The sequence below is a fragment of the Neodiprion lecontei genome, chromosome 3 (genome assembly GCF_021901455.1).
Source record: "Neodiprion lecontei isolate iyNeoLeco1 chromosome 3, iyNeoLeco1.1, whole genome shotgun sequence".
Taxonomy (NCBI): domain Eukaryota; kingdom Metazoa; phylum Arthropoda; class Insecta; order Hymenoptera; family Diprionidae; genus Neodiprion; species Neodiprion lecontei.
In genome coordinates, this window is record NC_060262.1 from 2,569,387 (window position 1) to 2,594,323 (window position 24,937).

Genomic DNA, 24,937 nt, shown 5'->3' on the forward strand with positions numbered 1-24,937 from the left:
ACCTACCCATGCCGGACTTGCGGCAAGATGTTTAACAAAAAGAAGACAATGTGGAATCATTCGAGGCATTGCGGGAAGGAACCACAATTTCTTTGCGTCATTTGTGGGAAGAGGTTCAAGCAAAAACATCATTTACAGAAGCATCTCAAGACAATTCACAAGCATGAAGAATCGACTTGTAACGATAATAAAAATAACGTTTGGTATTAATAGGCGCAGGAAAAATTTCATGTCTTCAAGATAATTATAAAACAAAGCGTATAATTAATAATTCTATTACCAATTCAAGCTGCGAGAATTTCCACGTATTATATATTCAATTTGTAAATAAAGAATTATATTTTAACTTTACCATGCTTACGTTGTATAACAATTCGCCCGTTCGTCTTATCATTATTGTTAAAAATTACTGTGATTCATAAACTAACGTACGTTTTGTTTTTCTCTGCTTGTTTTCTAGGTTTCTATTCGCCTTACAGAAGATTTGTGTGCAACAATTGCGGACGAAGATACCTAAGACAGTATACCTTGCACAAGCACCTTAAATTCGAATGCGGAAAGGAACCACAATTTGTGTGCCCGTTGTGCGGAAACCAATTTAAACACAAGCACCGACTCAAATCACACTTGATGTCGTACAAACATGTCTCTCGCAATAAAACTTTGAAATAAATGCAAATACAAATTAACAAAGTACAACAACAATTATTAAAATTCCTCCTATTGACGAGAAAAAATTTATGACAAGAATGGCGTCATTGAATTAATGGTAATAAATTTATTACATTAAATGTTCGAATATCTTTTTTATAGACCGGCTGAAGAAATGGGCTTGCGACAGATGTGGAAGACGATACATGTGGAAAGTATCCCAACAAAATCATATGCGTATCGAATGTGGAAAGGAACCAACATTCACGTGCCCTATTTGTGGAAGGAAATTTAAACACAAACATCGCTGGCAATCCCACGCATCAAAGATACATCACATCATTCTATGAGAAGCTTTCATGTAACAGATATAATTTTTATTCATTATACTCTATCCCAATCTAGGATAAATAATTCATGTGATCATTTTTCTTCGCACTGACAATGTATTGACAATTACTTGTGTTGACGAAATAAAGCCTTAAACAGCCAAGTGCATTCTCTCAGTATCATCTGAACAGTACTAATACTATTAAACTATAATATTTTAATCATGTAATTTGGACTTTTGTAATATCTAATTGTATCGTCACAACATTATTTGCAGACGTGATTATCATCTAGTAGAAACTTTCTTGTCACGTCAAGCGTAATTAACAGACCTGATAGTCAATACGAGCCGAATCTTTCTGGAAAATTATTTCACTTTCGCTTTATGCATCGGGTATGTTTTTATACTGAAAAAGATTTTTCTGTTGTTTTAGATTTGCACAATGGAAAGCTGTTCCCAATGGTCGTCCACAGAGATCAAAAAGCCAACTCGAGGAATGACTATTATTCGACAAGAAATACGTCCAGCTTGTCGCACAATTTGCAAAACCTGCAAACATCGCTTCGTGTAAAAAAATCTCTTGCTAAATTTCCCTGCAATCGATGCAACAAAGTTTACAAGGTCAAAAGATCTTTGACTCGGCATTTACGTCTGGAATGTGGAGTTGGTCCCTCTGAAATCTGTTGCATTTGTGGCAGAGGGTTTCGCTATAAATTCGCATTAAGGGATCACGAATCTCGGTGTCGAAAAAAGTTTAATAGGATTCGGAAATAAACTTGCTATAGTGTTGAATCCATACTTTCAGAGCACAACGTAGAAGGTTGGTAAATAAAACTGTACGATGATCTGTTCCGTGTATTACACTAGTATGGAATAAATCAATATTTATCATTAATCCATTATAAATGTATGTGCAAATAATAATAAACCAAAAACATGAAATAGTGATTTTTATTTATCTGTCGCATAGTGTCGGAAGTATTTATTTCAACTTACCTTTATTTTTAGTTCACACATAAGTTACATATTAAATTTTATAAAAATGAAGAGAATGCGATTGGTATATGTATGATTCGTTGTTGTACGTATTCAACTGAGATCTGTATTTCATATTCACAATTCTAACTGTATATAAATAATATCATTTCAGGTGTACGATCAGTGGCACAACAAGCTATCGGAAGTTTCATTGCTCCAAGACCGCGACGTTCTACCAAACGTGTTATTCGATGCCGTGACTTAACGGCAGCAAGACTAAGTCTTTTTCCGGTATATCAAAGCACTCCGTCGCAACCTGAACGATGTAGAGATTTTATTTGTATGCAGTGTGGAAGATCGTACAAAAGGTACGACAGTTTAAAGAGGCACCAGCGTGTCGAATGTGGAAATAAAAAGGGACAACATGTATGTAAACTGTGTAATAAAAAGTTTAATTACAGATTCCTGTTAAGGAACCATCATCTTGCCTTGCATGGAAGATGAGCCAATTTTGTCGTTTGTTATATCGTCTGTACATTTTAGTTTGCCTAAGTCAGAACATCTGATCCTTGACTATATATAGTATTTTATGCTACTTTAGAAATTCAATGTCTGCTATTTCGATAACGTGTAATATACATTTCATGAGTAATGAGATGTCGACATTTTCTCTGCTAAAAATAATGTTCGTCGTGAAATAAATATATGTGTGAATTATTAAATTAATCCTGTCTGCAGTTCTCGATCATCCATCATTGATCCTCAAGATATAAAACGTAATCAGCGCCTAATGTAATTAGATAGTACTGTTTATGTAACAAAAATGTTCGCACGTTCACTCGTAGTTTGTAGAAGGTACTCTTAGTTTAACGCAATATACTATTTGCTATTTGGATACATGAGTTTTTATTTTTTTTTTTCAGATATAATCATGCAACTCAATACTTCGCAAACTCATTGGTTGCCATTCATCTTGGATGGTTCTGCTATTTCTATGAATTCATCGTGCAGTAAAATTAACAAGCAACGATATGTTTGCGGAGAATGCGGAAAGTCTTACACGTGGATGGACAGTTTGAGACGTCACCAAAAGGCTGAGTGCGGCGATAAAGAGGCGAGATACTCGTGCGATCTGTGTGACAGAAAGTTTTACCGAAGATATCGGTTTCGTGATCATATGCTATCAAAACATGATGGAATATGAACATCAAAAATTTGTCATTTGTGTTTTGTGTTTTGTGTCTTGATAAATCAACATAGTTCTATAGGATTTTAAATACTAAATAAAAATAGCTTGTAATTACTTGATAATTTTTTTAATCGTTGTATTTAGTAATAATAAAGTGTTGAGTCTCTAAGAATTATATATATAAGATTAGTGACTAGGTTCGATAAACTTTGTCACTTCTCACTTTCAGCCAGCATTCCCAACGAACGAAAATGGATGATTTCGAATCGAAAAGAATTGAAGAAAATTGATTCTACAACGGACCACGTCACCTTATTCAATTCGTTTTCATTCGAAATTGTTCAACTGCATTAAAACTGGAAGCTGTTAATCAGCTTTCGTTTACTGCATTATAGTGTCCAGCTTGTATGCACTCTAATATTTATGCTTTATTTACAAAGTAGCGAGTATAATTTTCTAAAACATTGATTTACTTTCCAGATTTGTCGTCGCCAAATTCTGCGTTAGACTATGATCCTGTTTTGACGCTGCGACTTAAACAACGAATGCAGAATCTACTGTCAGGCGACATGCAACATATACCCCAAATGACAGGACATCTGCCAAAATTAAACGTCGAGCCCTGTACAGTCTTGTCTGAAACTGTATTATTTGCCAGACGAGCAATCGATGCACTTGAAAATCAATTTGCTTGCTCTGATTGTGGCAGGACATATAAGCGGCGTGACAGTCTGAGACGTCATAAAAGGGAAAGCTGCGGAAAGAATAGGAAAACATTTTCATGCTACATTTGTAAAAAGATCTTCGATCAACCTTCCGAACTGCGCAATCACGTTTTGACTCACGGCAGATTCTAAAGTCAATGCTTATTTACAATTTTCTGTGTGTAGGCTGAATACTACCTAAGTTATAATGCTCATTCGCGATCAAGTGTAAATTTTATACCATTTAATTTATTTCAAAAGATTTACTTATTACGTATGACTATAAGAGTGGATTCATGTTTTACAATATGCATAAACTATTCATCTTAATCGTAAGGGTATTCAATTATGTATGTTAATAATAAATCCCTGTGTGAACAGACTCTTCGATCATCGTTGCTGTGAGCTATTCACATACATCAAGTGTTGCATGAGCTTTTGAGAAACTAGTGTGTACCATCGTTGAGAATATTGGCATTAAAAATACTTGATACTTTATTTTTTGACAATTATTTGAGGCTTAGATTTCCCCTTTTTTGAATCGGTACAACACATTGCATGTGCAAAGTTTCCAGCAAGTATGTTTTCTTAGATTTTGTGAGCGGACTTTTTGATTCACATGAAATGCGCTAACAGTATCTCAGATAAATATTGTTATACATCCTATAATCGAATATGTACGCTCTGAGCATATCGAAGAGTTTACATGTATGCAAAAGTAATATTTTTCATAGTTACCTGTAACTTATTAAAACTTGTCAATTTTTTCTTTCAGATTATCAAAACGATAGCGAGCTAAAGTGTCCGCGAGTTATTATTAAGAGACACGAATTTCGCTCAGCCGACATTAACACACTGTTGAGTCCAAGAGCGAGTAGACAAAATACTTACGAATCAGTAAAACACTCCAAGAAATCTACAACTCGACTCGATAACGACACACCATCAACTTCTACTTCAAGAAATCGCAATAGTTTGGATCGATATGTTTGTTCTGTGTGCGGTAAGGGATACAAGCTTTCGAAAAACTTGAAGCGGCACACGAATTTTGAATGTAACAAGGAAAAAAAATTCTCGTGCCTCTTATGTGGAAAAAAATTTTATCATTATTTTAAAGTTAAAAACCACGTTGCCGCAGTGCACAGAAATTCAAATTCCGCATAATTGATATTCAACATAATATAATTTCACAGGCAATGTAAATCGAATGTAATATACAACTAGCTATTGAGACTTCTATGATGGTTTGAAAAATTCTCTATATCCCAAGCATAATTATGTACATCTAAAATACTTGTAAATATTAACTGCGTCGTGATATTTTGAATTGCATAACGGATTACCTTTAGAAAAAAAAAAAAAAAATACGAACCTCAGACAATTCTTCGCCAAATTCTTTTATAATCACCCCACATGTTGTTAGTACATACTAATAAATGACAAGTTCTGATCTGATAAAGAGAAATGTGACTATTTTAGCAGAGTGGAAAATGGAACAGAACTTTTATTTGTTGCATTGCGTCGTAGATTAGACAGCCGTTTTCGTTTGAAATAATAAAATATATCTGTACCAAAATTATACCCATTATATTTAATTAACGATTGTTTTTTTTTTATTTTTTTACTGGAATAAGTGATGTACCTATAAAATACATGATTTGTTCTTGGAGAACGAAATTCACGTACTTGGTGCTCAACCACGGAGATCAAAAATAATCTCGTTTGCTTAGATAAGTATGATCGGTGGGCTTCATATATTGCAGTAATAGTTGATATTTGCAGAGACAATAAAATAATTCGTCAACGCTTTTGGTGAATGGTATGTGTTGAACTCTTGTTCTGTGTTCGTCCTACACGTTATGTTAGTTGTGCTTTGCGCAAACAATGGTACATACGATCCAAATAACACAGTTTATGCTGAATAATGTTGACAAGATTTATTTATCTTTTTTTAGACCAGAAATATTCACCAGGGGCAGCTATTGAATGGTATTACCAATATCAGAGTCTGTACTTCCAATTACTTGCTGAAAAAAAAATGGCTACCACATCGAAGACTCCGGGCAGCGATGAAAAATCTTCGATATCATGCGGGGGCCAGCAAAGAGTGCAGCGATCAGGAGCAGCCTGCTTGTTTCTAACCGAGAAAGAAATGGCAGATATGTCACAATCCGTTGAACAAAATGTATTGCCTTGTCCAAGTGAACAAACAAACTCGGACGTGAATTGTGGCCCCACAGAAACCTTAAGCTTCGTAACGAGCAATATTCAAACCAGTGGATATTCGTGCCCACGATGTGGTAACGCATACGCTAGACCTCATTCATTAAACAGGCATATAAGATTTGAATGTGGTGTAGAGCCACAATTTGAATGTCCTATTTGTCATAAAAAGTCTAAGCATAAACATAATTTGGTGCTACATATGCGTACACATCAAAAACCTTGAACAGATTAATTATTTTTATTGACTCTGGATCTAAAGAGACTTAATTTAAACATACGGAGAAATCTTAATTATTCAACAAATTTCTTGACTCATTTTCAGCTACAATTCATCGACTGCATTGCACAGGTTTTAATTCGTTTATTTTTTTTCCAATACACGTATTTTATAATCATTACCAACGATCTCTAAATAGTAATTAACAAAACATAACGCGTCTCCAGTAAAGACTGATAAAACTGCCATATTAATTTAATTCAGGGCAAAGAATCATCATAATATTTTTCTATAGTTCTTAGCAACGAATGAGATATCCTGCGCACATGATAAAATAAATTACATTGTTACGTAGATTGTGTAGTATATTATGCTAAGGGTAAAATCAGTTAAATGATCATTGCAATATATATATATATATATATATATATATATATATATTTGTCATAAGTGAATAAAAATAATCAAATGAGAATTATGCACGCACACAGTGTCTTGCGTGTATCACACATAACATGTACCATATACAGGGTGTCCCTAAATTGCCTCCCACGGACTAGCCAGCATGATACCTCGTTAAAATCCAACCGAGAATTTCTTTTTCTGAAGCTCGTCCGACGCATAGTTTTTGAGTTATAAGCGATAGCGCTAGGCCAATCAGAGTGCACCGTTTCATCTAGATTTGCCGCCACGGAAATTGCTGTTTTGTTCGACTCGGTGAATTATTATTATTCGTTCACGAATTAAATATCGGCACCTCCCCTCTCACGCTGCTGTACCCCTTATGCTTGAGGATGCGCTTCTGTTTACTCACACAAGTGTGCGCCCGTGAATGTGCGGCCGGCAGCGTGTCCGCGGCAACAATACCGAGGTCAGCGCCCGAGAAGGGGTGCAACAGGGAGAGAGGGGAGGTGCCGATATTCAATTCGTAAACGAATAATAATAATTCACCCAGCCGAACAAAACAGCAATTTCCGTGGCGGCAAATCTAGACGAAATGGTGCACTCTGATTGGCCTAGCGCTATCGCTTATAATTCAAAAACTATGCGTCGGACGAGCTTCCGGAAAAGAAATTCTCGGTTGGATTTTAACGAGGTATCATGCTGGCTAGTCCGTGGGAGGCAATTTAGGGACACCCTGTATAGTTGAGTATAAATTTCACTGCTTATTCATATATTTCTCTATATGATACTAGAAAAAAAATCCTCTTATTCAGTTGAATTTTTATAACGAACCAGTGTAATTATATAGAGAATAGTTTACCATTAGTTCAAACTGTGATTTAAAAGAAAAGATATACATGTATTAGAAATTGAAGTATTTTCGTTGAAACGAATCATTGTTATTTTAAAATGAATTCGCAAATTCGACACATTATACTAAGTATGTATGTAGATTGTGTAATCTATATATACATTATATAGTATATACATATATATATATAACTTTAGTTGAATTAATAAACATATATTTGCTAACGCCTTAATTATAAGTCTTTTACATTTAATGCATTTGCACAAGTTGCCATCAAGGAAAAAAAATTATTTGGGCATCATACCAAGTTCTTGTTAATCGAATGACGAATTATTATGCAACTTGAGAGTTTAATTGCAGCATGAATCGATGAATCTGCATGTTAAAATTCAGCTAAATTTTTGTAATCCATTTAATGTTTCAGTTTGGCAGCCACTTAGAGATGGAGAGGATGGTCCTCCGTTTTTGTGCCCACGATGTGGACGTAGCTACTCTCATAGATGCAACCTTACTCGACATTTGAGACTTGAATGTGGAGTTCGTCCCAGATATCAGTGTTTAGTTTGTAAGAAAAAATTCAAGCATCGTCATCACTTGCACGACCATCAGCGTACTCATTTGCGTACCGGTTTGAGAACAACACAAATCTATGAACAAGTGTATAATATCTGATAAGATCGCATCAAAATTTTTTAGATATATCGAAGAACGTATTAACGTAAGTTTGGAGCGAATTGTAGCGATGTGATTTTTTGTACAGTTATATGTATAGATTAATTTAGTCATTGCAACATCGCCACACGTGTTACATTATCTGTTTATTATACATATCCTTACAGCTTATTTGGTCAATCTACGTTAGAAAGAACTACCGAAATTTAAATTTAACTTGTTAGTAAAAATCTGACAAGTTGTTGCTCGGTCCAAAGTACTAAGCTATACGTATGCATATAAAGCCAAAGTAACCCAGGTACTTGTTGACTCGGTAAATTAAAGCTAAGTTAAAACAATAAGAAAACAATAGAAAACGAAACGATTTGATTTATTTACTTTACTGAAAATCAACCGATAACTGATAATAAAAGGTCAGCAAATTTCTATCCAATGCGCGAATGAACGACGAATTTTATATTATTATCAACGAATAGCAGTTAACATTATCATCGCCGTCTCTCAAACCTGTGTACTCCGGAATAGTAATACAAATTTCAATTTTCAAATTATACCTAAATTCGAATCGTTCTTAACTGCAGCCCTCGATATCTCGATGATCGATTTTAGAGCTGAACTTACACGAGCTGATCAGAGCTAGCAGACGAGCAAGAGATTCACTATCAGTAAGCAGCCGAAAGCGACCGTCGAACGGATAAGTAAGCGAATAACAAAAATAAAATGATTTGCGGCGAACGTATCGTTCGAAAAAGGAATCCGATTGATAAAATATAAACAAACTTGTGGAGTTCCAAGTGAGTGAAATGCCGACAAATTTTTGCTAGACTACACCAGGTTAGGTTAGGTTAGATTCGTTAGAAAGTGAAGGTAACCTAAAACAGCGAGAAAATGTATTACCGAACGTGTCGTGGAATCGCGTTAATGCGAAACAGACAATTTAGCACAAACGTTGGTAAAAATTTATTCAAAGAATACGACAGCTCGAAATCAACGGTACACAGTGAACGGAAGACAAATCTTCGCGCCACTCTCCACTACGTCACAGCAGCGGGTGTGCTTGCTGTTGGTTTGAGCTACGCCGCTGTGCCTTTGTACAGGCTGTTTTGTAGGGTATGAATACCTTCGTTTAATTTGATCCACTTTGATCTTTGTAATTTTCTTCTCTTTATGAATATCCGCTCTCCTTAGGCGTACAGTTACGGTGGGACAACAGCGACTGGGCATGATGCCTCCAAAATAGAAACTATGAAATCGATCCAGAATCGCCAGTTCAAAGTCAGATTCAACGCAGACGTCGGCGCTAGCATGAGGTGGAACTTCAAGCCGCAACAAAATGAGATTGACGTTGTGCCCGGAGAAACTGCACTCGCGTTTTATACTGCTACAAATCCATCGGACAAACCTGTTGTCGGCATATCCACTTACAATGTTGTTCCGTTCGAAGCTGGCCAATACTTCAATAAGATACAGTGTTTCTGCTTCGAGGAACAAATGCTGAATCCACATGAACAGGTGATTTGAGCTAAATCGTCAGATATCCTTGTGTATCCTAATAAGTTCCAGTCAATTTATATGAAATTACAAAATACATAGGACAATTAAAAAAAGGGTAAAACACAGAAGAATAAAAACTGTTAAAAAATGCTATTAAATGCTTTTAGATTAGTTTTAGAACTTTTAATATTTTGGTATTTTTAGTGTGGCAGTGGTAGAGAGATCGAGTATTTTTTTAATAATGTTTTGGTACTCTTCTTCGACTCATCATTTATATCTAAAGATGAAAATAAATGGCTTGCTAATCTGTTTATCAGGTGGACATGCCGGTTTTTTTTTACTTGGACCCGGAGATTGTGGAGGATCCCAAGCTGGAATATATTGATGAAATAACGTTATCCTACACTTTTTTTGAGGCCAGAGATGGTCTGAAACTTCCCCTACCTGGCTATGCTAATAGGCACTCGTAGTAACGTTTGATCGAATCGATTATTTATTCAATAGGTAATTATGTAATATCCTATTACGAAATATTAGCGCAAATTACTGTATAGACAACATATATGTATATATATCTATATATTCTAATATACATGTATATACATACGTGTATTTGAAGATTTTTATCGAATGTTTACTGATTACATTATTTTTGCTGTGAAATTATCACATACCCTAAATATCCTTTAGGAGTGTATTTCTTTTTCATGATTATCAAGAACTATCGCTAGATACTTTTAATGATTCGTTATGATTGGACAACATTCGTGGTATTTTTGTTTGTTATTTTTTTTCTTCACTCTTTTTTTTCCGGCAGGCATCGCTCCTAATTACTCAATACTGAGCAATCTAAATCCTACTCTAAACTGTTTCTAAGCACCTGACTAAACGTGAATGAATTCATCATTTTATTAAGTTACATTAAGTTCCTTCTAAAAAGCTTTTAATAACTGAGCTATCAGAGCGTGAAACTAAAATCTAAAAAGTGCGTTCACTGGGTAAGCACGCCTGAGCCCAGCTACTTTTTCTTTATCGATATACATGGCATCAATTTTTAACGCCAAGTCGTGCTCCATTGAGTTCCGCGTTCTCAGCAATCTCTGGTGTTGGTTTTCCAACTCTTTTAACATTTTATACATGCGTTCGACCTGCTGGTTTATTCCTTCGATTTCTTTCTGTAAGCTGCAAAATGACGGTTCGCAGTAATTGATAATAATCAGGCAATCAACGACCAAGGTAATTTCAAAAAGTTGAACACCTCGACAGCGAAGAATCTGACAATAGATAATATCAGAGAGTTTGGAACTGTTCAACACTGATAATTTCACAAGGGGAAAATCTACTGCAGAAAGGGAGACATATCGTTTAAAACAGTAAGAGCAGGGCTTGTTGAAAATATCCAACATGTAATCTTGGATTGTGTATGTCGGTAACAATAATTAATTGAAAAAATATAAAGGGCGATGAAAATTTGTCTCACAAACCTTAACTGTGCATAATCTCTACATAGTTCAAGTTCTGGTCGATGGAGCCGAGCCTCGAGTCGAGTGTGAGCTACCTTGAGAGCATAACTTTTGTCAGCGATTGCCTTGCGTGTTAATTCCAAGTTCTTTTCCACATCAAATATCTCCTGCTGAAGCTGTAAGGGCCGAAAAAATCAATTAGTTAATTACTGATTGGTTGAGAATTAGTAGTTTATCAATTTAACAACAGTTTACGTTACTTTGTGCAGGTGCTGTTTCAACATGTTTTTTGCTTCTAACAACTCAGAAGACCTGCGCGATAGTGCATTGTTCGTATTACTCCAAGAATCCCACATCTCCTGGGCAACTTGATTTATTAAAGCCTCAGCGTCACTTCGAAGTTGGCATGATTTTGTTCGCTCAGTCTGCGATTTTTGCACAATTCTATTCGCTGCTTCGGCCCATGTTTCCTGCTCAATTACGCTAGAAGGTATATCGCTTGGATTGAAATTTTTTCCTTATATAGTGAAAAGAAATCTGTATAATGTGCGGTGTTTACAAAACTTGTATATACTATTACTCTACGTGCCAAGAATTTGATGCTCTAAATGCTTTGGCCGTTAATGCATAATTTCACAAGTGATCTTGATGTTTGAAACACATCGTAAAGGTACAACTAAACGTGAAATAATATTAAAAACTGGCTTATACCATCCGTCAAACTTTTCAATCCCCGCACAATATTGCAGTCCTCGACTATAATTATTAAGCTGATGACAAACTGTATCTATACCAAGAGCACCTTCTTTATTTTTCAAATCAAGCTCCAGCTGATTCTGCGATGCTCGGCTATTTCGCAACTGAGGAGTATGATGTTTAAGATTTACTTGAATAGATACAGGACATGAAACCAATAATTAAACCAGATCATGCATCAAGTGTATTTAGATACCTGGTCTTTGCATTTATCAAGGCAGATTTCAAGCTTTCTTTGACTGTTTTTCAAATTTTCTATCTCCTTCAATAACGATTTTTCACTTTCATCGTGAACAAGTTCAGTCCCTAAATGAAAATTTTCATGTTGATACCACAAACGAGGAACTATTTCGTAAATTCTAATCAATGAATTACTACTATACCACAAATACCTTTTCTAGATTCTCGGTGGTACAAACATTCTTCTGCGATATGCAAAGGTCCTTCAATATCGTGCAATGCTTTTTCCAACAATTTTCTACAATCGTATAATCGCTCGTTTTCCATAATAAGCCTTTCAAGCTCGGAGGCAACCTCATTGCGCCAGAACATTACGTCGGTTATTCTTTCGCCAATTTTTCTGCCTGTTTCTCTCTGGCCTTGATGTATCTTTTCCTCCGCCTCCCTGAGGCGCAACATTGTGAGATCTCTCAGGTCTGAAGAATATTACACTTCTCACAGGGTTGTATGATTTTTTAACACTCACCTAATAACTCTCACAGTATCATTTCTCAATCGCTCCGCGTAGTGTCTGTTCAAATCTGCCTCGTTATAGTACTTGACTTGCTTCTGAAACCATTCGTTCGGTGTGTATTTTGTGTACAATGCCGATTGTAAAGCGTGTGCAGGATTCCGTTGATATCCGGCTACCAAGTTGGGAAATCGCAAAGGTTGAGTTGCCATATTATCTGTTATGTAGTATGCGTCAGCTGGACGTTTCATCGTGCACTGCATTGATCTGTAGATTCGAATCGAACGAGATATATGAAAGATCCTCTAAATTGCGCTACAAATTTTAATCGTGCTTCTGTACGTCAAGTTTCGAAAACAAATTCTTATGTCTCTTTAAAACCCATCTACCCAGATATGACTGAACTGTTCACTGTTCTGCCAAAAACTTGTTTGTAAATGCCGAACTGTGGAGTATTAACTCACTTGATGTGTAAAAGTGAATATAAAAAGCTTTATTTTTGTTGAAACTATAAATTTAAAGGTTTTGAAAGGAAGTCACTTCACCAGCACTTGTATAGCAATGCAGTTTGTTGGATCAATAGGATGGTGTTCCAGTAACACAAAGAAAATCAATGGAATTCCTTTACAAGCACCATAAATAGCCTTTATTCAAATAGAAGTGCAGAGTCATGCAATTCTGGGTAATTGCCATTGATGCAAATCAGAGTTAGACAACATCATCAATCCCATTAATATCAGTAAATAATTACACATTCAAAAAGCAGGGAATACAAAAGTAAGTTGAAAATGAAATAAAACATCTGCTGTCGAAGGAGGCAAATACAGATCAGTTGACTTATCGTGAGGATCTCAAACAATTTTCTCTACGTTTAAAGTAATTAGCTAGTAATTCATCAAGCTCTCACAGCGGCACGATTTCTACGTTTTCATATCCAGCATTTGTATGTCAGGGACGGGGCTTGGCTATTTCATGGCATTGGCTGTGTTGAATCGGAACTGGAGGTACGATACGAGGCATTGCTCCACCTACGGCTGTCCACGGTTGGATTTGCTGTGAAAATATGAATAATATTTGTTTAGAAAGAAGACTGCGTAAAGAATGAGCAAATAATTATATCAGATTATGGGATTCAATTTGAACTGGTATTCAAATATCCCGATTAATTAATATTGCAAGAACAATACAAAAGTTAGAATTGTGGCGAATTTGCAACGATTAAAAATTCAAATTACCCGCCAACGATTAGAGGTCAACATGGCTGACGTTAAGACGGAGGTGCCTGAACGTAAATATATTCATTTAAGTTTTCTACCGGAATTATTAGAGATTCAAACGTACAAGCTATACATGCTACGGTATTTGATCAATATAAACAATTTGAGATATCTTTATTCAGTCGACAACTTTTCGGAGTTTAAATATGCATCCAAATTGAAGTGGAATCCAATTTTTAGGTTATGATAGAAGCACAACGTGACGTATTGTCTTTTAATTAAATTGTTAAATATAGAGTACGTAAACTTTCCGTTACAATGTAACGATAATTATCGACGTTACAAAACTTGCTGCGAAAATTTTGTTTCTAGTTCCCTTGTCTGCGCTTGATACACTTACGTACTTGATAACAGATTTCGATTTGATAGTTGACCATAATTCTTTTAGTTTTGTATATAATGTGTTTTTCTCATAATGGATATTTTGTACACTTTTATGTTATTCTTTCAGATTGCCCAGGAACGCAGAGCGAAGATGCTGGAAAAGCTTCCGCCTGCGCCGGCTGTCCTAATCAAACAATATGCTCTTCGGGCGAGGCAAATAAAATTGATCCAGGAATAGAGCTGGTCAAGGAACGGCTTTTGTCCGTTAAACATAAAATTTTAATACTCTCTGGAAAAGGTGGAGTTGGGAAGAGCACAATAACTTCACTTGTCTCACGGGCATTGGCTGCGGATGATTTGGAACGAAATGTAAGAATCGAGAGCTTCTCTTTTAAATTGATAACCCACTAGCATACTTATTAAATGTTAAAATCGTATTTGCAAGTCAATCGTGTTCTGGTTCAAATGTTTGGGTGAAAACAACCCGCAAATGAAACTTGTTTTACCGGAAGAAATTTATCAGTGCCAGAATCAGACTCACCCTTCTTCCCAAACCGAGAATATCCAAATGATTCTCAACGTACATATTAGGCAGAACTGTAAATGGTAGGCAATAGTTTAGGCTGTGACCTGCTGTAGGGAAGACTGAGGAAATGATATCTGTAGCCTGCTTATGTTGTGTCAGGTTGTGTCAGGGTCTTATTGATTTCTATAGTCAGGCTTTCAACTGAACTCAGTGAAATTAATTTAGGTCACATGATCTTTTGTCATACTGGAGTAACTGAAACTCACTATTCTCAGATAAAATATAAGTATTTGTTCGTTTTCTTTTCTTCTCTTAATGATGAAAATGGTCACCAATGATTTTTACCAAGTAAAGTTTTGATAGTGAGTGATATTTCATTTTATTGTAAAGAAAACAAATGCTGAGTTATCTGGGGCAGCATTAAAGTATGTAGTTGGAAACTCGGAAAACTTTACAATTTACTTACCATTTTAATAATTATATGTATTCTTACATTTTCTAACGATGTTTTCATTTAATATACGAATTTACTCATAATGGATAGTTTAAATACAAATCTGTTATTTTTTTGTAGGTCGCAGTCTTGGATATAGATATTTGTGGCCCTTCTCAGCCCAGGGTACTTGGAGTATTGGGAGAACAAGTTCATCAAAGTGCTTCCGGGTGGTCTCCAGTTGTAAGTTTGTTGAAATAACATTGGACGCATTGATTCTTGTGAATTTCTCTTGTTACTTATACTTTTATCAACTTGAGATTTGGAGTTAACATATTTGACAAATGAAAAATTCATGTCTATTTTTATCTCTTTCGTTGCAGTACATTGAAGACAATCTATCCCTTATGTCGATTGGTTTTCTACTGGGAAGCGCAAGCGATGCTGTAATATGGAGAGGGCCGAAAAAAAATGGTATTCCATTTTGTTATCATGATAAAGATAGTAGACGATGCTCAGTCCAAGCGGAAAACCGACCTCTGGTTTCCTAAGGTCTCATATTATTCTAAGGGTAAAAATTGATATCCCTCGCAGGTATGATAAGACAATTTTTATCAGACGTTGATTGGGGAAGTTTGGACTATCTGATACTGGACACGCCGCCCGGTACGTCCGACGAACATCTGTCTGCGACGTCGTACTTGAAAGCTGCAGGGATCACAGGAGCTCTGGTGGTAACAACACCACAGGAAGTTGCCCTACTCGACGTAAGAAAAGAGATTGATTTTTGCAACAAGGTCAAAATCCCGATTATTGGTATAATCGAGAATATGAGTGCGTTTATCTGCCCCAAGTGCAAGGTGAGATCATTAAAGCAATTATTGCCCCTGTTTTGCGATCGATTATTTCCCTCAATCGTAAGGTTTTTGTGCAACTTCTGATGTTATCGTTCGTTTAGAATTCCGCTGAAATATTCCCAGCATCGACAGGTGGAGGTCGTCAATTAGCCAAGGATTTGAACATAGAATTTTTGGGATCAATCCCACTGGATCCACTCCTGGCAAGATGTTGCGACGAGGGTAAAAATTTTATGACTGAAATGCCAGACTCACCAGTCGTGGCCGTGCTATCGCCTATGATTCAAAGTAAGTCTTCTTTTCTGTTTGCGTTTACATTGCAAAAATAGTAATTCACTTAATAAATCCAAGTTGAGTTTTATTTCAATTTTCGTTTACAGGGATCATACAGAAGTGCGAGAAGACCGAAGTCAGCTCGGCAGTGGACGATTAACATCAGCCAACATTTCCATCTACACTACGGTTACAAATATCGTAAATTATCTTCTTTGTAAAAAAGTACCCAGGTATTTGCGAAAGTCAGAACCTGATGCAATACTGGTGGGTATATGGTGAATGATAATTTCCCTAGCGCATGATATGATTGCTAGGCTCGAATTAGACTAGCATCAGCCTCGGAAATGGACGAGATTTGTATAAGAATTTTATTCGCAAAGAAACGTGCGGGGTAAGGCGTATATTTTAATAGAATAATATTTATCTATTAAAATTTTATGCGAAAAATAAATGTTGTTACATTAAATTTATATTTATAAACATAATAAGTACGATTCTCTTAAGAAATGCGAAATTATGCCGATGTTACGTTCCACGATTGTAAGAAGCTACGGTGTTTTTTTTTTCCACCAGACATATTTTCGTCCCGTTCTGCGCTGACCATAGGAAAGCAATCTTGAAAATATATGCGCTGTCTACAACCCATGTGGAGATTTTCACACTTTAAAAACTGTGCTTTAGAATGTGCGCTCAGCACTGACCTAGGAACGCGGCACTAAACATTTCTAAATGCGAATAATGGTAAATCCAACGGGCTTTCATATGGTCGGAGAACGCGATTCGTTCTTAGAGATGGCTGTGCAGGTTTATTAATATCCGTAACAGGAACACACCTTATCTTACACCATGAAGTAATTACTTCGTGTCTTACCGGTCTTACCATTGTCTTTCTTTATAAGCCTATGTGTCTTACACCATGCAAGACATTTTCGAATCTAATGGAATTGAATTAATGAGGTTCGGTCCGCTAGATGGCGACAGCATTACGAGTCAGAACGGCGCTCAGAAGCAATAAGGGTCACAATCTGATTGGCGCTTAGTAATCAGGGTCCAATGTAATTGGTGCTTTATGGCACTTTTGCTGAAGCAACGTCATTTTAATTTTCCCTTTATAGTCACGCCTCTACTCTTAATAATGTTCAACAAGCTATGCGATACCGCATGCAATTTATCGATTACATTCCGATAATTTAAGGATCCACTGGTCTTCCTGATCTAGAAATGTCAACATCCCTCGTGCGTAAGAGTCTAGACATTTTGGGCTGTGACGACGACTACGTGAAACGAGGTAAATATGTGTCACCCGTGTCAACTGACACAACCTAACCTAACTTAACTTGACTTAACTGCCGGATTCACGCTTGTGAAAAATATGAAATATATACGACGTTATCATCGTTCCAGGCAGAAAGAAAAGGGCGAAAAAAAGCGAAGGCGTTCTGGACTTGATTCCAGCAAATCAGAGGATACATAACAACAAGAAGGGTAAAAAAGGTAGGCTGTCTCTCAGTGAACGATAATTAACCAATGAAAAAAGATTCGCCAAGTATATCTACAATTGTTTTGAGGATGTTGTAGAACAAAACATTTGTCCAAGTCGGTCTAAAAAGATTGGGATTAAAGAGGCAAAGCTCAGACTGAGCACGAAGATTGATGAGACAGATAAAAATATCGAGAGGCTACTTCTGCTTAGCGGTAATCGCATCGATCCTGAGACTTCGGAAAAGGTATTTTTCTGAAGCTTTTTATATTTTAAAAATTTGTTTCACAAACTGGCGTGAGGTAATATTGCAATTTTTCAGCATCGATGTTTCCTTAGAAATATTGATATTTAATTCAAGTGTTATTGTAAGAAGCATTTTATAGCATTTTGTTTTGGTTTTGCAATACAAATACTACATGTCACCCTTGCTATTCATATATTACAGCTTTTGAAACGGGCTTTGAAGAGACGTTATGTTCTGAAAGAAACTGAGCCTGCAGAGTCTGAGCAAACTGCGTTCACCGAAGAAGACTTCAAACAGTTTGAGAAGGAGTATCAAGTAGCATAACTGCAATAAGCCGTCTGTTGGATCAGGCGATAGGATGCTCAGTAGCGATAGAGTAAATGGTAAAGTGATCCTTATTTTGGCTTTCTGTTTTTTCGTTTATTATACAATCTGGGTGATAGGATTGCCCTTCATCGACGATAGTTGGCTGAGGTCGTTTTTTTATTCATCAAATATAGCTCTCATCGTACCAGCTGTATCAGGTCTCTTGTTTATTGGGGGTTTAGTATTGTTTACGTTATATCACGTCAGACCCTACCTTCAACATTGCAATCGAACAAAGTAATGCAGTGACGCGTTCGTCAAGTAGCAATAATTTATTATTATTCGGTGGATTGTACCTGCATTGTTGATTGGGGTAGAATTTTTCAGCACAAGACATCAAAGAAAAAGGAAATGAAACAAAACAAACATACATTACGTAATTGAGTTACATAACACGTGCATACGTATGCGCCCATGAACCAACTGCCCTGAGATAGCTGTATGCAACTTAAATTAGTATCATCGTATTCTTGGATTAGTATCGGAGTACCATTTGTTGAATAAGTGACCAAGTTTAGCGTCTTCGTTTACTTTATTATCAAACTGTGGTGGTGGAATAAATTGTTGGTAGCTTCATATTGGTATTCTGGTTTCAACAAGTGAGACGATAAGATTACTTCGCGAAATATAGAAAAATAAAAATAACTACGATGAGCGACTGGCTGATTGTTGGAATATCCGGAGTTACGTGCAGCGGGAAAACGACTCTGTCTAAAGAAATAAATGCCAAGTTAACCAACTCTGTAGTTATAAGTCAAGATGATTATTTCCTACCGACAGATAGCCCACGGCACACTTTTATACCTGAATTGAATCATATTAACATGGACATAATCAGCAGCTTGGATATGGAAAAAATGCACAATGACATATTGCAAGTAATTCAGGATTTTGAAACGGGAAATGGCGATGGGAACTGTAGAACTACTAGGAGAGTATTGATCGTTGAAGGATTTCTCATTTTTAGCTACAAACCAATATCAGATTTGACCAATTTAAAGTATTTTATTACCCTTGACAAGGATGAGTGCTGGAAGAGGCGAGAACTTCGCACGTACCTTCCACCAGACGTTCCGGGTTATTATGAAAAAATTGTATGGCCAGAATTCTTGAAACATAAGTCAGAAATAATAAATGACAGTAGTTTGAGCGAGGTTAAATTTATCGATGGATCAAGATCAAAAAAAGATATATTCGATGAGGTTTACAGTGCAATTAAGTGCCTGATGTGTAAAGAATGTAGCGAATGTACACAGAGCTTGTAGAGTTCCTCATGAAATTATAGGTGGATAAATGATGATTTGTATTATAATATAAATAAAAAGAAAACCTACAAGTTTTCCTTAGAGCGCAATTGAATAAATACATTATCGAATGTGCATTCAATAATATATGTCATTTTACAGTTTTCTTTAAGGACTTGTCCTTCTGACCGTGTTCCTCGTGCAGTGATTGTTAATCACCGATCCAAATATCCTTGCAACGACCTAAACTCCTGCAGCAAAGTAATCAGCAACAACTTTTTTGAGACTTTTCTCATCGAAAAGATGCAACTAACGGATGCTTAGATTACATAATTCTACAAGAAAATTTGTGAGTCAAAATTAATACTTTCCATTTTTATCTCGAATATTACAAGTCACAATCAACATTCGTTAACTTGGGCAATGACTGAATCAGTATTTTGTAACTTGTAATTCTTCCGTTTCCTGTTGCCGCTTTTGGAAAATAACATTGACTTCACAGTGAATACAGAATAGCGAATTTACTGCACTATGCTTATTAAATATTATTTCGAGTCAGTGAATTCACAAATTAACGTTGACTAGATAAATACCTGCTATAAATATTCAGAATATCTATTAAATATATTAGTATTGTGCCTTGGTACGCATTTATTGATAAAAAAATTCAAATTCCGAATAAATACCAGAAATGGTGAAATAGGTAGTTATCGATTGTTAACGAAAGCTGACGTATAATAGAATTCGTTGGCAACTTTAAATAAAGCTTATTTCAGAAAAGCCAATGCAATTTTAGTTTAGAACTTAGAATCTAGTTTTATTTGCAAAAACAGTTTTTAGTTGCAATAGAAACAAAGGTTAGAAATAACATTCCATACTTAGAATTCATCCGTAGATTACAAGACTTATTTTTACATTTAACACACCGTAGTTTCTAAAGACAAATAATTGGTAATTGCTGTGACAATTTTTAGTACACTATATATCAATTAGGCAGTTGTATTATCAGCAATGAGGTTTGTAAAAAGTGCGAATAATAGTAAACAAAAAAATTTGCTTTACAAATTTGTTTAATTATGGTTAACTGAAATGAGCTTTAACATTTTCTTTCCTTTTCTCGATGTGGCTTTTTGAAAATGATTTTTCCCTTCTTTTTTTCCATTTTTTGTGTTTTTTTTTTTTTTTTTTTTTTGTATTTGTTTTTTAATAAAGATAACGCACGATCATGGTATGTTACATGGAGTAAGTGCTATGTTTAGACTGTCCTTGGGTATTGGTTACATTGGTATGTACGGGACCTGTCAATGGCTCATCTTGATCTACATGACAGCACACTTTACGCACATATTGAGGTGCCAAAAGCACTTCTTCCTCCATCTCTAGAACCCGTTTATCGAGCTCCGTGCAAGCTTCCATTTCTTTTTCAAGCCTGGCAAGCATTTCGGGTGAGTTATACTTCTCGGGATCGTCGTGAAACACGACCATTCCATCTTTCTGATTGATCGTTGCAAATATCTCGCCGTCTTCAATCTGAAAAAGAGATTATGCAGCCGCTTAGTAAAGTTGTTTAGCCGCAAAGCAAAAATGACGTGAGTGGCCAATCGAGCATGCTTCTCACCATGTTTAGAATATATTGCTCAGCCTCAGTGGGCCCGGGAAGTTGTGCCCTGCTAGCAACGTCCGTAAGACTCAGGGTGAGGAAAGTTTTGGTGAGTCTCTGTATGTTCTTTTTGTACAAGTAGCGTAGGACTTGTTTCACCAATCCCCAGTTGTGATCTCTGACAAACAGCTCTTGGTGCTTGGTCATCACGGTGTTAACTTGTGCGCAGCTATTGGTCGAGTAGGCCGTCGCGATATCGTGATACCCCTGACTCAGTGGCTTGATAAACCTGTTAACGATCTGACTCGCATGCTTTGGTATGGTCACTATTTTACCATGAAGAATCAACGACACCAGCATGTACTTTTTGTACGCCTCCAACATTATGTGGCTCACCGACATCGCAGGGGTCGTTATGCAGACCTCGAAAAAGTACAAGGCTCGATTGTAGTTTTTCAATGCCGTGTATATCATTCCACCGTAATAATAGTATAGCAAAAAGTATTTTGCATCAAAATATCCACCCTCTTGACTTATACCGGTTATATCAGTATCCAAAAACTCTAGCGCAGGCTTGAAACACTTTGAGAGTAAACACAGCTGGCACAAATCTGCGTGTATAGATGTCAGCTGGCTGTCGAACAGCTGTATTTTTCGTATTGCTCTGCGCAAGAGGTCGACACCTCGCAGAGGCATTTGCAGGTCTATCAAGAGTTGGCTTAAAAGGTGGCATAATTCTGTGTCTGAAAAAATATACGCCATGTGTTAATCATCGATGACGATGTATCGTAGAAGCAGCTAAATAGTGACCAAGAATGCAAAAATTATCACATGTATCCGGGGCGAATCTGACTTGCTCCCCGTTGCATCCTACGATGAAGTCTTGGACCTGATTCAACAGCGGCTTGTAGGCATCTGGGTTGTTTGCTCCGTTGGCATTTGGCAGGGAAAGTTTTACGCAGAGGACGGCTAGGATTCCCAGTGAGTGTTGCTGTAGGTCAAGTGTTTCTAAGACATTGTCTAAATGTGGCCCGTTTCTTGCGAGCGTGGTCGTAGATTTATTGATAATGTCACAGAGCTCTCTGAAGTTGCCTGCGAACATGAAGAAAAGAATTTTTAAAACGCGAGGACAGAATAAAGAGCAAAATATGTAATTTTTATTTTCTTCAGTTTTGCTCGGTAGAAACTTCGAAATTTTTCAACCGGTGGGTCAAATTCTACCCGACCGGTGTTCAAAAGTTCAGATTTCAATTTTCCGATCACCTATCGCTGTTTCACAGGCAAAAAACGATCATGCGATTAGCACTATTGAGGTTATGTACCCGGTTCTCTCAATTCTTTGTTCTAATCAAATTGGCTCCTACCTTGCGTTGAGAGCGTACGGACATTATTTACAAATAGCTCGAGTGACGATGCCATTAGTGATGATACTTTCATCATCAATATCAAGTAACGTATTTATATTTACAACGTTTATTATATTTCTTTTCAAATTATCGGAGCCAGTGACGTTTTGAAACCTTCTACGAACACTCAGACCGCTCTGAAGCTCTCGCAGTTCTTACAGAATTCCGTCAAAGGGCTAACTTCATGATCCTTGCTCGTCGATCAACGGATCAGTCGGCTTCGGACGTATTCGGTCGGCAAATATTTTTTTCGCTTTTTTTTTTTTATCGTCTCTTCAGTTTCCTATGTTTACTCTATTTACTGACAGTGTAAATACCGCTGACACACGAAATGACTTTCATCGGTAACGTTACCGACATGTTTTTGTGCTCGAAATTTAGTTCCAAGAATCTGATCAGAGTGAACGTCGCTGCTGCAGCGACGCTACTTTCAGGCTACTCACAGAATTCTGGGATGCCGAAGAGTTCAAACGTGCTCGGCTCGTACCATGTATTTGGATTTGTTCAAATTTATACTCAATTTAATGGTTCTTCCTAATTAACTCGATGTGTGGGGCTGGCCTTGGTAAGTGATTGTCATGCAAACAGTTCTAAGTCACCGAGAAGTTTGTTTTCACCCGGTATGCCTGTAACTTGTTGTTTTTTTTTTCAATGGTGAACAAACAACGCTAGCGATTTGACTGTTACGTATACATCGCACCGAAGTCTATATTGGATTCTCCGTAACAGTCTCGTATGCTGTACATACGGCTTTTCGCGCTTCTCAAGTGGTAGAAGTGATCACTTTTATTGTGATCGTGGTCTTTTTTGAAAAATACACTTGCATCGACGTGACGATAAATCACCCTCGGTTATCTACAGGCAATCTATTTTTTACAGTATTATTATTCAGTTGTGGATGTTTCTCCAAAGATTGCCGCATTATTTCTTTTAAGCAAAGAAAAACGAGAATCTAATTTGTTTACTGGCTGTGTTGTTGAAATTTGAATTTAGCGCGTAAATTAGTGATTCAACATGGCTGACCTTGCCACTCTCTGCAGTTAAACAATCTCGAATCAAGTCAAGTCAGTGGCGCCTTCGGCAGACCAACAACACGCGAATCGATTACTAAAAACGACTGTGGCGTCGGTAAGAATGATTTTTAATAATGCAGTCTGTAAGCTTAGCGTAAATAGCTGAATTCTATAATTTGTTAGATGTATAGAAATTTGCTACAACGTGAACAGTTTTTCAGCACCTTTTATTCGCGCATTTAGGGGTTTTACTCTTCTTCTCCGTTATTGGTTTAACGAATTTGTATAAAAACATTGTATTTGGTTTACTCGACGTTGAGATTTTGAGTAAAAAAAAAAAAAACGTTAGTTACATCGAAAGTTTATTCGAATTTCTACACGTATCACACGTTTTACTTTATAGATCAAGCTTCTATATTACCGTTCACCAGGATCCTACAACTTAGGGTAAAACGTATTCGGATTGTTACATAAACGAGAGCTAAATTGTTTAATTTCAAACGATTATCAATTCCATGAACTAATCGAGTTGAAATAACATTTCAAACATGTCAGATTATAATCGATAAATAACAAACGAACGAGTCAACGTCACGTTCAAGTGTTGTATGGTGCATATTATGCATGTGTTGTAAGAAAAATTAACAGATTAAAATGAAAAAAAAAAACACTTGAAAATCTGCGATAATGACGCGCGACTTGGAGTTGCGGTCCTTCCAAGTTATTATACGACTATATAATGATATCGCGGTACTCGATACATTACACGAGAAAGTAAACATACGTCAATGGCGCATGTAAGTAATTCATTTACCTACCTTTAGGAATAATATCATACGAGACTGACTACGTCAAATGGCTCACGCATTAAATTTAAGTACTCACCGCGACATTACACTTTGCATACATCTTTCAGGTGTGAATGTCGTGATTTCGGTAATCAGAGTCAGTAAAGGAAATCGTCGAAGATTCTTATTGACCCATCAAATTATATTGCTGTACAAGCCGTGACAATGAAAATAATAGGGATGAAGTTAACAATAAGTTAGTTTAAAAGTATCATACGGTTGTAATATTATTTGTCTCGCATTTCACTCGATTTAACTGTTACTGTAATATAATATTTAGCTCGACGTGATTGCGTCTTGCGAAGGTATTTTCATCGGAATACGAAAAGTTTTTTTAAACGATAAACAAAAAAAAAGGTGAGAGTTTTTTTTTTGTATCAGTTCTCTTCTTCTCTTGTATAGTTGTAATAATA

The 24,937-nt window shown here is 36.4% G+C and overlaps 7 protein-coding genes across 10 annotated transcripts in view; 5 read left to right on the forward strand and 2 right to left on the reverse strand.

Moving 5' to 3' along the window:
* The window catches only part of LOC107221848 (longitudinals lacking protein), a 101,977-nt gene extending 98,985 nt beyond the window's left edge, over positions 1-2,992 (forward strand). Inside the window, exons 7-8 of one of the 3 annotated variants that reach the window (XM_046733647.1) lie at positions 2,133-2,386; positions 2,884-2,992. In XM_046733647.1, coding sequence (XP_046589603.1) covers positions 2,133-2,386; positions 2,884-2,889 — 260 coding nt within the window. In that variant the 3' untranslated portion in view covers positions 2,890-2,992. Of the gene's footprint in view, positions 1-1,415; positions 1,797-2,132; positions 2,497-2,883 lie in introns of those variants that run through there. The other 2 variants (XM_046733639.1, XM_046733638.1) reach the window with 2 other exon arrangements.
* A 5,788-nt stretch (positions 2,993-8,780) lies between these two features.
* Positions 8,781-10,339, forward strand: LOC107221850 (cytochrome c oxidase assembly protein COX11, mitochondrial). The gene is made up of 3 exons (XM_015661005.2): positions 8,781-9,333; positions 9,412-9,735; positions 10,035-10,339. Exons 1-3 carry the CDS (start codon positions 9,112-9,114, stop codon positions 10,185-10,187), a joined length of 699 nt encoding a protein of 232 aa, XP_015516491.1. The 5' UTR covers positions 8,781-9,111; the 3' UTR covers positions 10,188-10,339.
* Positions 10,064-14,918, reverse strand: LOC107221853 (tektin-3-like). The gene is made up of 9 exons (XM_015661010.2): positions 14,770-14,918; positions 13,535-13,680; positions 12,643-12,894; positions 12,329-12,561; positions 12,133-12,242; positions 11,892-12,040; positions 11,441-11,663; positions 11,202-11,356; positions 10,064-10,899 (listed from the first exon to the last, which is right to left on the reverse strand). The coding sequence occupies exons 3-9, from the start codon at positions 12,888-12,890 to the stop codon at positions 10,689-10,691; spliced, it is 1,329 nt and encodes a 442-aa protein (XP_015516496.2). The 5' UTR covers positions 12,891-12,894; positions 13,535-13,680; positions 14,770-14,918; the 3' UTR covers positions 10,064-10,688.
* LOC107221855 (cytosolic Fe-S cluster assembly factor NUBP1 homolog) lies at positions 13,760-16,786 on the forward strand. The gene is made up of 7 exons (XM_015661012.2): positions 13,760-13,915; positions 14,356-14,597; positions 15,329-15,430; positions 15,571-15,661; positions 15,782-16,047; positions 16,146-16,332; positions 16,425-16,786. Exons 1-7 carry the CDS (start codon positions 13,885-13,887, stop codon positions 16,475-16,477), a joined length of 972 nt encoding a protein of 323 aa, XP_015516498.2. The 5' UTR covers positions 13,760-13,884; the 3' UTR covers positions 16,478-16,786.
* Positions 16,787-16,958: 172 nt separating this feature from the next.
* LOC107221858 (active regulator of SIRT1) lies at positions 16,959-18,390 on the forward strand. Its single transcript, XM_015661014.2, has 4 exons — positions 16,959-17,608; positions 17,725-17,814; positions 17,899-18,047; positions 18,249-18,390. Exons 1-4 carry the CDS (start codon positions 17,542-17,544, stop codon positions 18,369-18,371), a joined length of 429 nt encoding a protein of 142 aa, XP_015516500.1. The 5' UTR covers positions 16,959-17,541; the 3' UTR covers positions 18,372-18,390.
* LOC107221856 (nicotinamide riboside kinase 1) lies at positions 18,290-19,804 on the forward strand. Of its 2 annotated transcripts, XM_046733673.1 has the most exons (2): positions 18,290-18,430; positions 19,194-19,804. In XM_046733673.1, the coding sequence occupies exons 1-2, from the start codon at positions 18,406-18,408 to the stop codon at positions 19,676-19,678; spliced, it is 510 nt and encodes a 169-aa protein (XP_046589629.1). In that variant the 5' UTR covers positions 18,290-18,405; the 3' UTR covers positions 19,679-19,804. The 2 variants fall into 2 exon arrangements, with proteins under 2 accessions (XP_046589629.1, XP_015516499.1); XM_015661013.2 differs by lacking the exon at positions 18,290-18,430 and having other exon boundaries at positions 18,650-19,804.
* On the reverse strand, positions 19,389-22,904 carry LOC107221854 (COP9 signalosome complex subunit 3). The gene is made up of 4 exons (XM_015661011.2): positions 22,622-22,904; positions 22,089-22,349; positions 21,276-22,000; positions 19,389-21,187 (listed from the first exon to the last, which is right to left on the reverse strand). Exons 1-4 carry the CDS (start codon positions 22,695-22,697, stop codon positions 20,891-20,893), a joined length of 1,359 nt encoding a protein of 452 aa, XP_015516497.1. The 5' UTR covers positions 22,698-22,904; the 3' UTR covers positions 19,389-20,890.
* Positions 22,905-24,937: the final 2,033 nt, after the last annotated feature.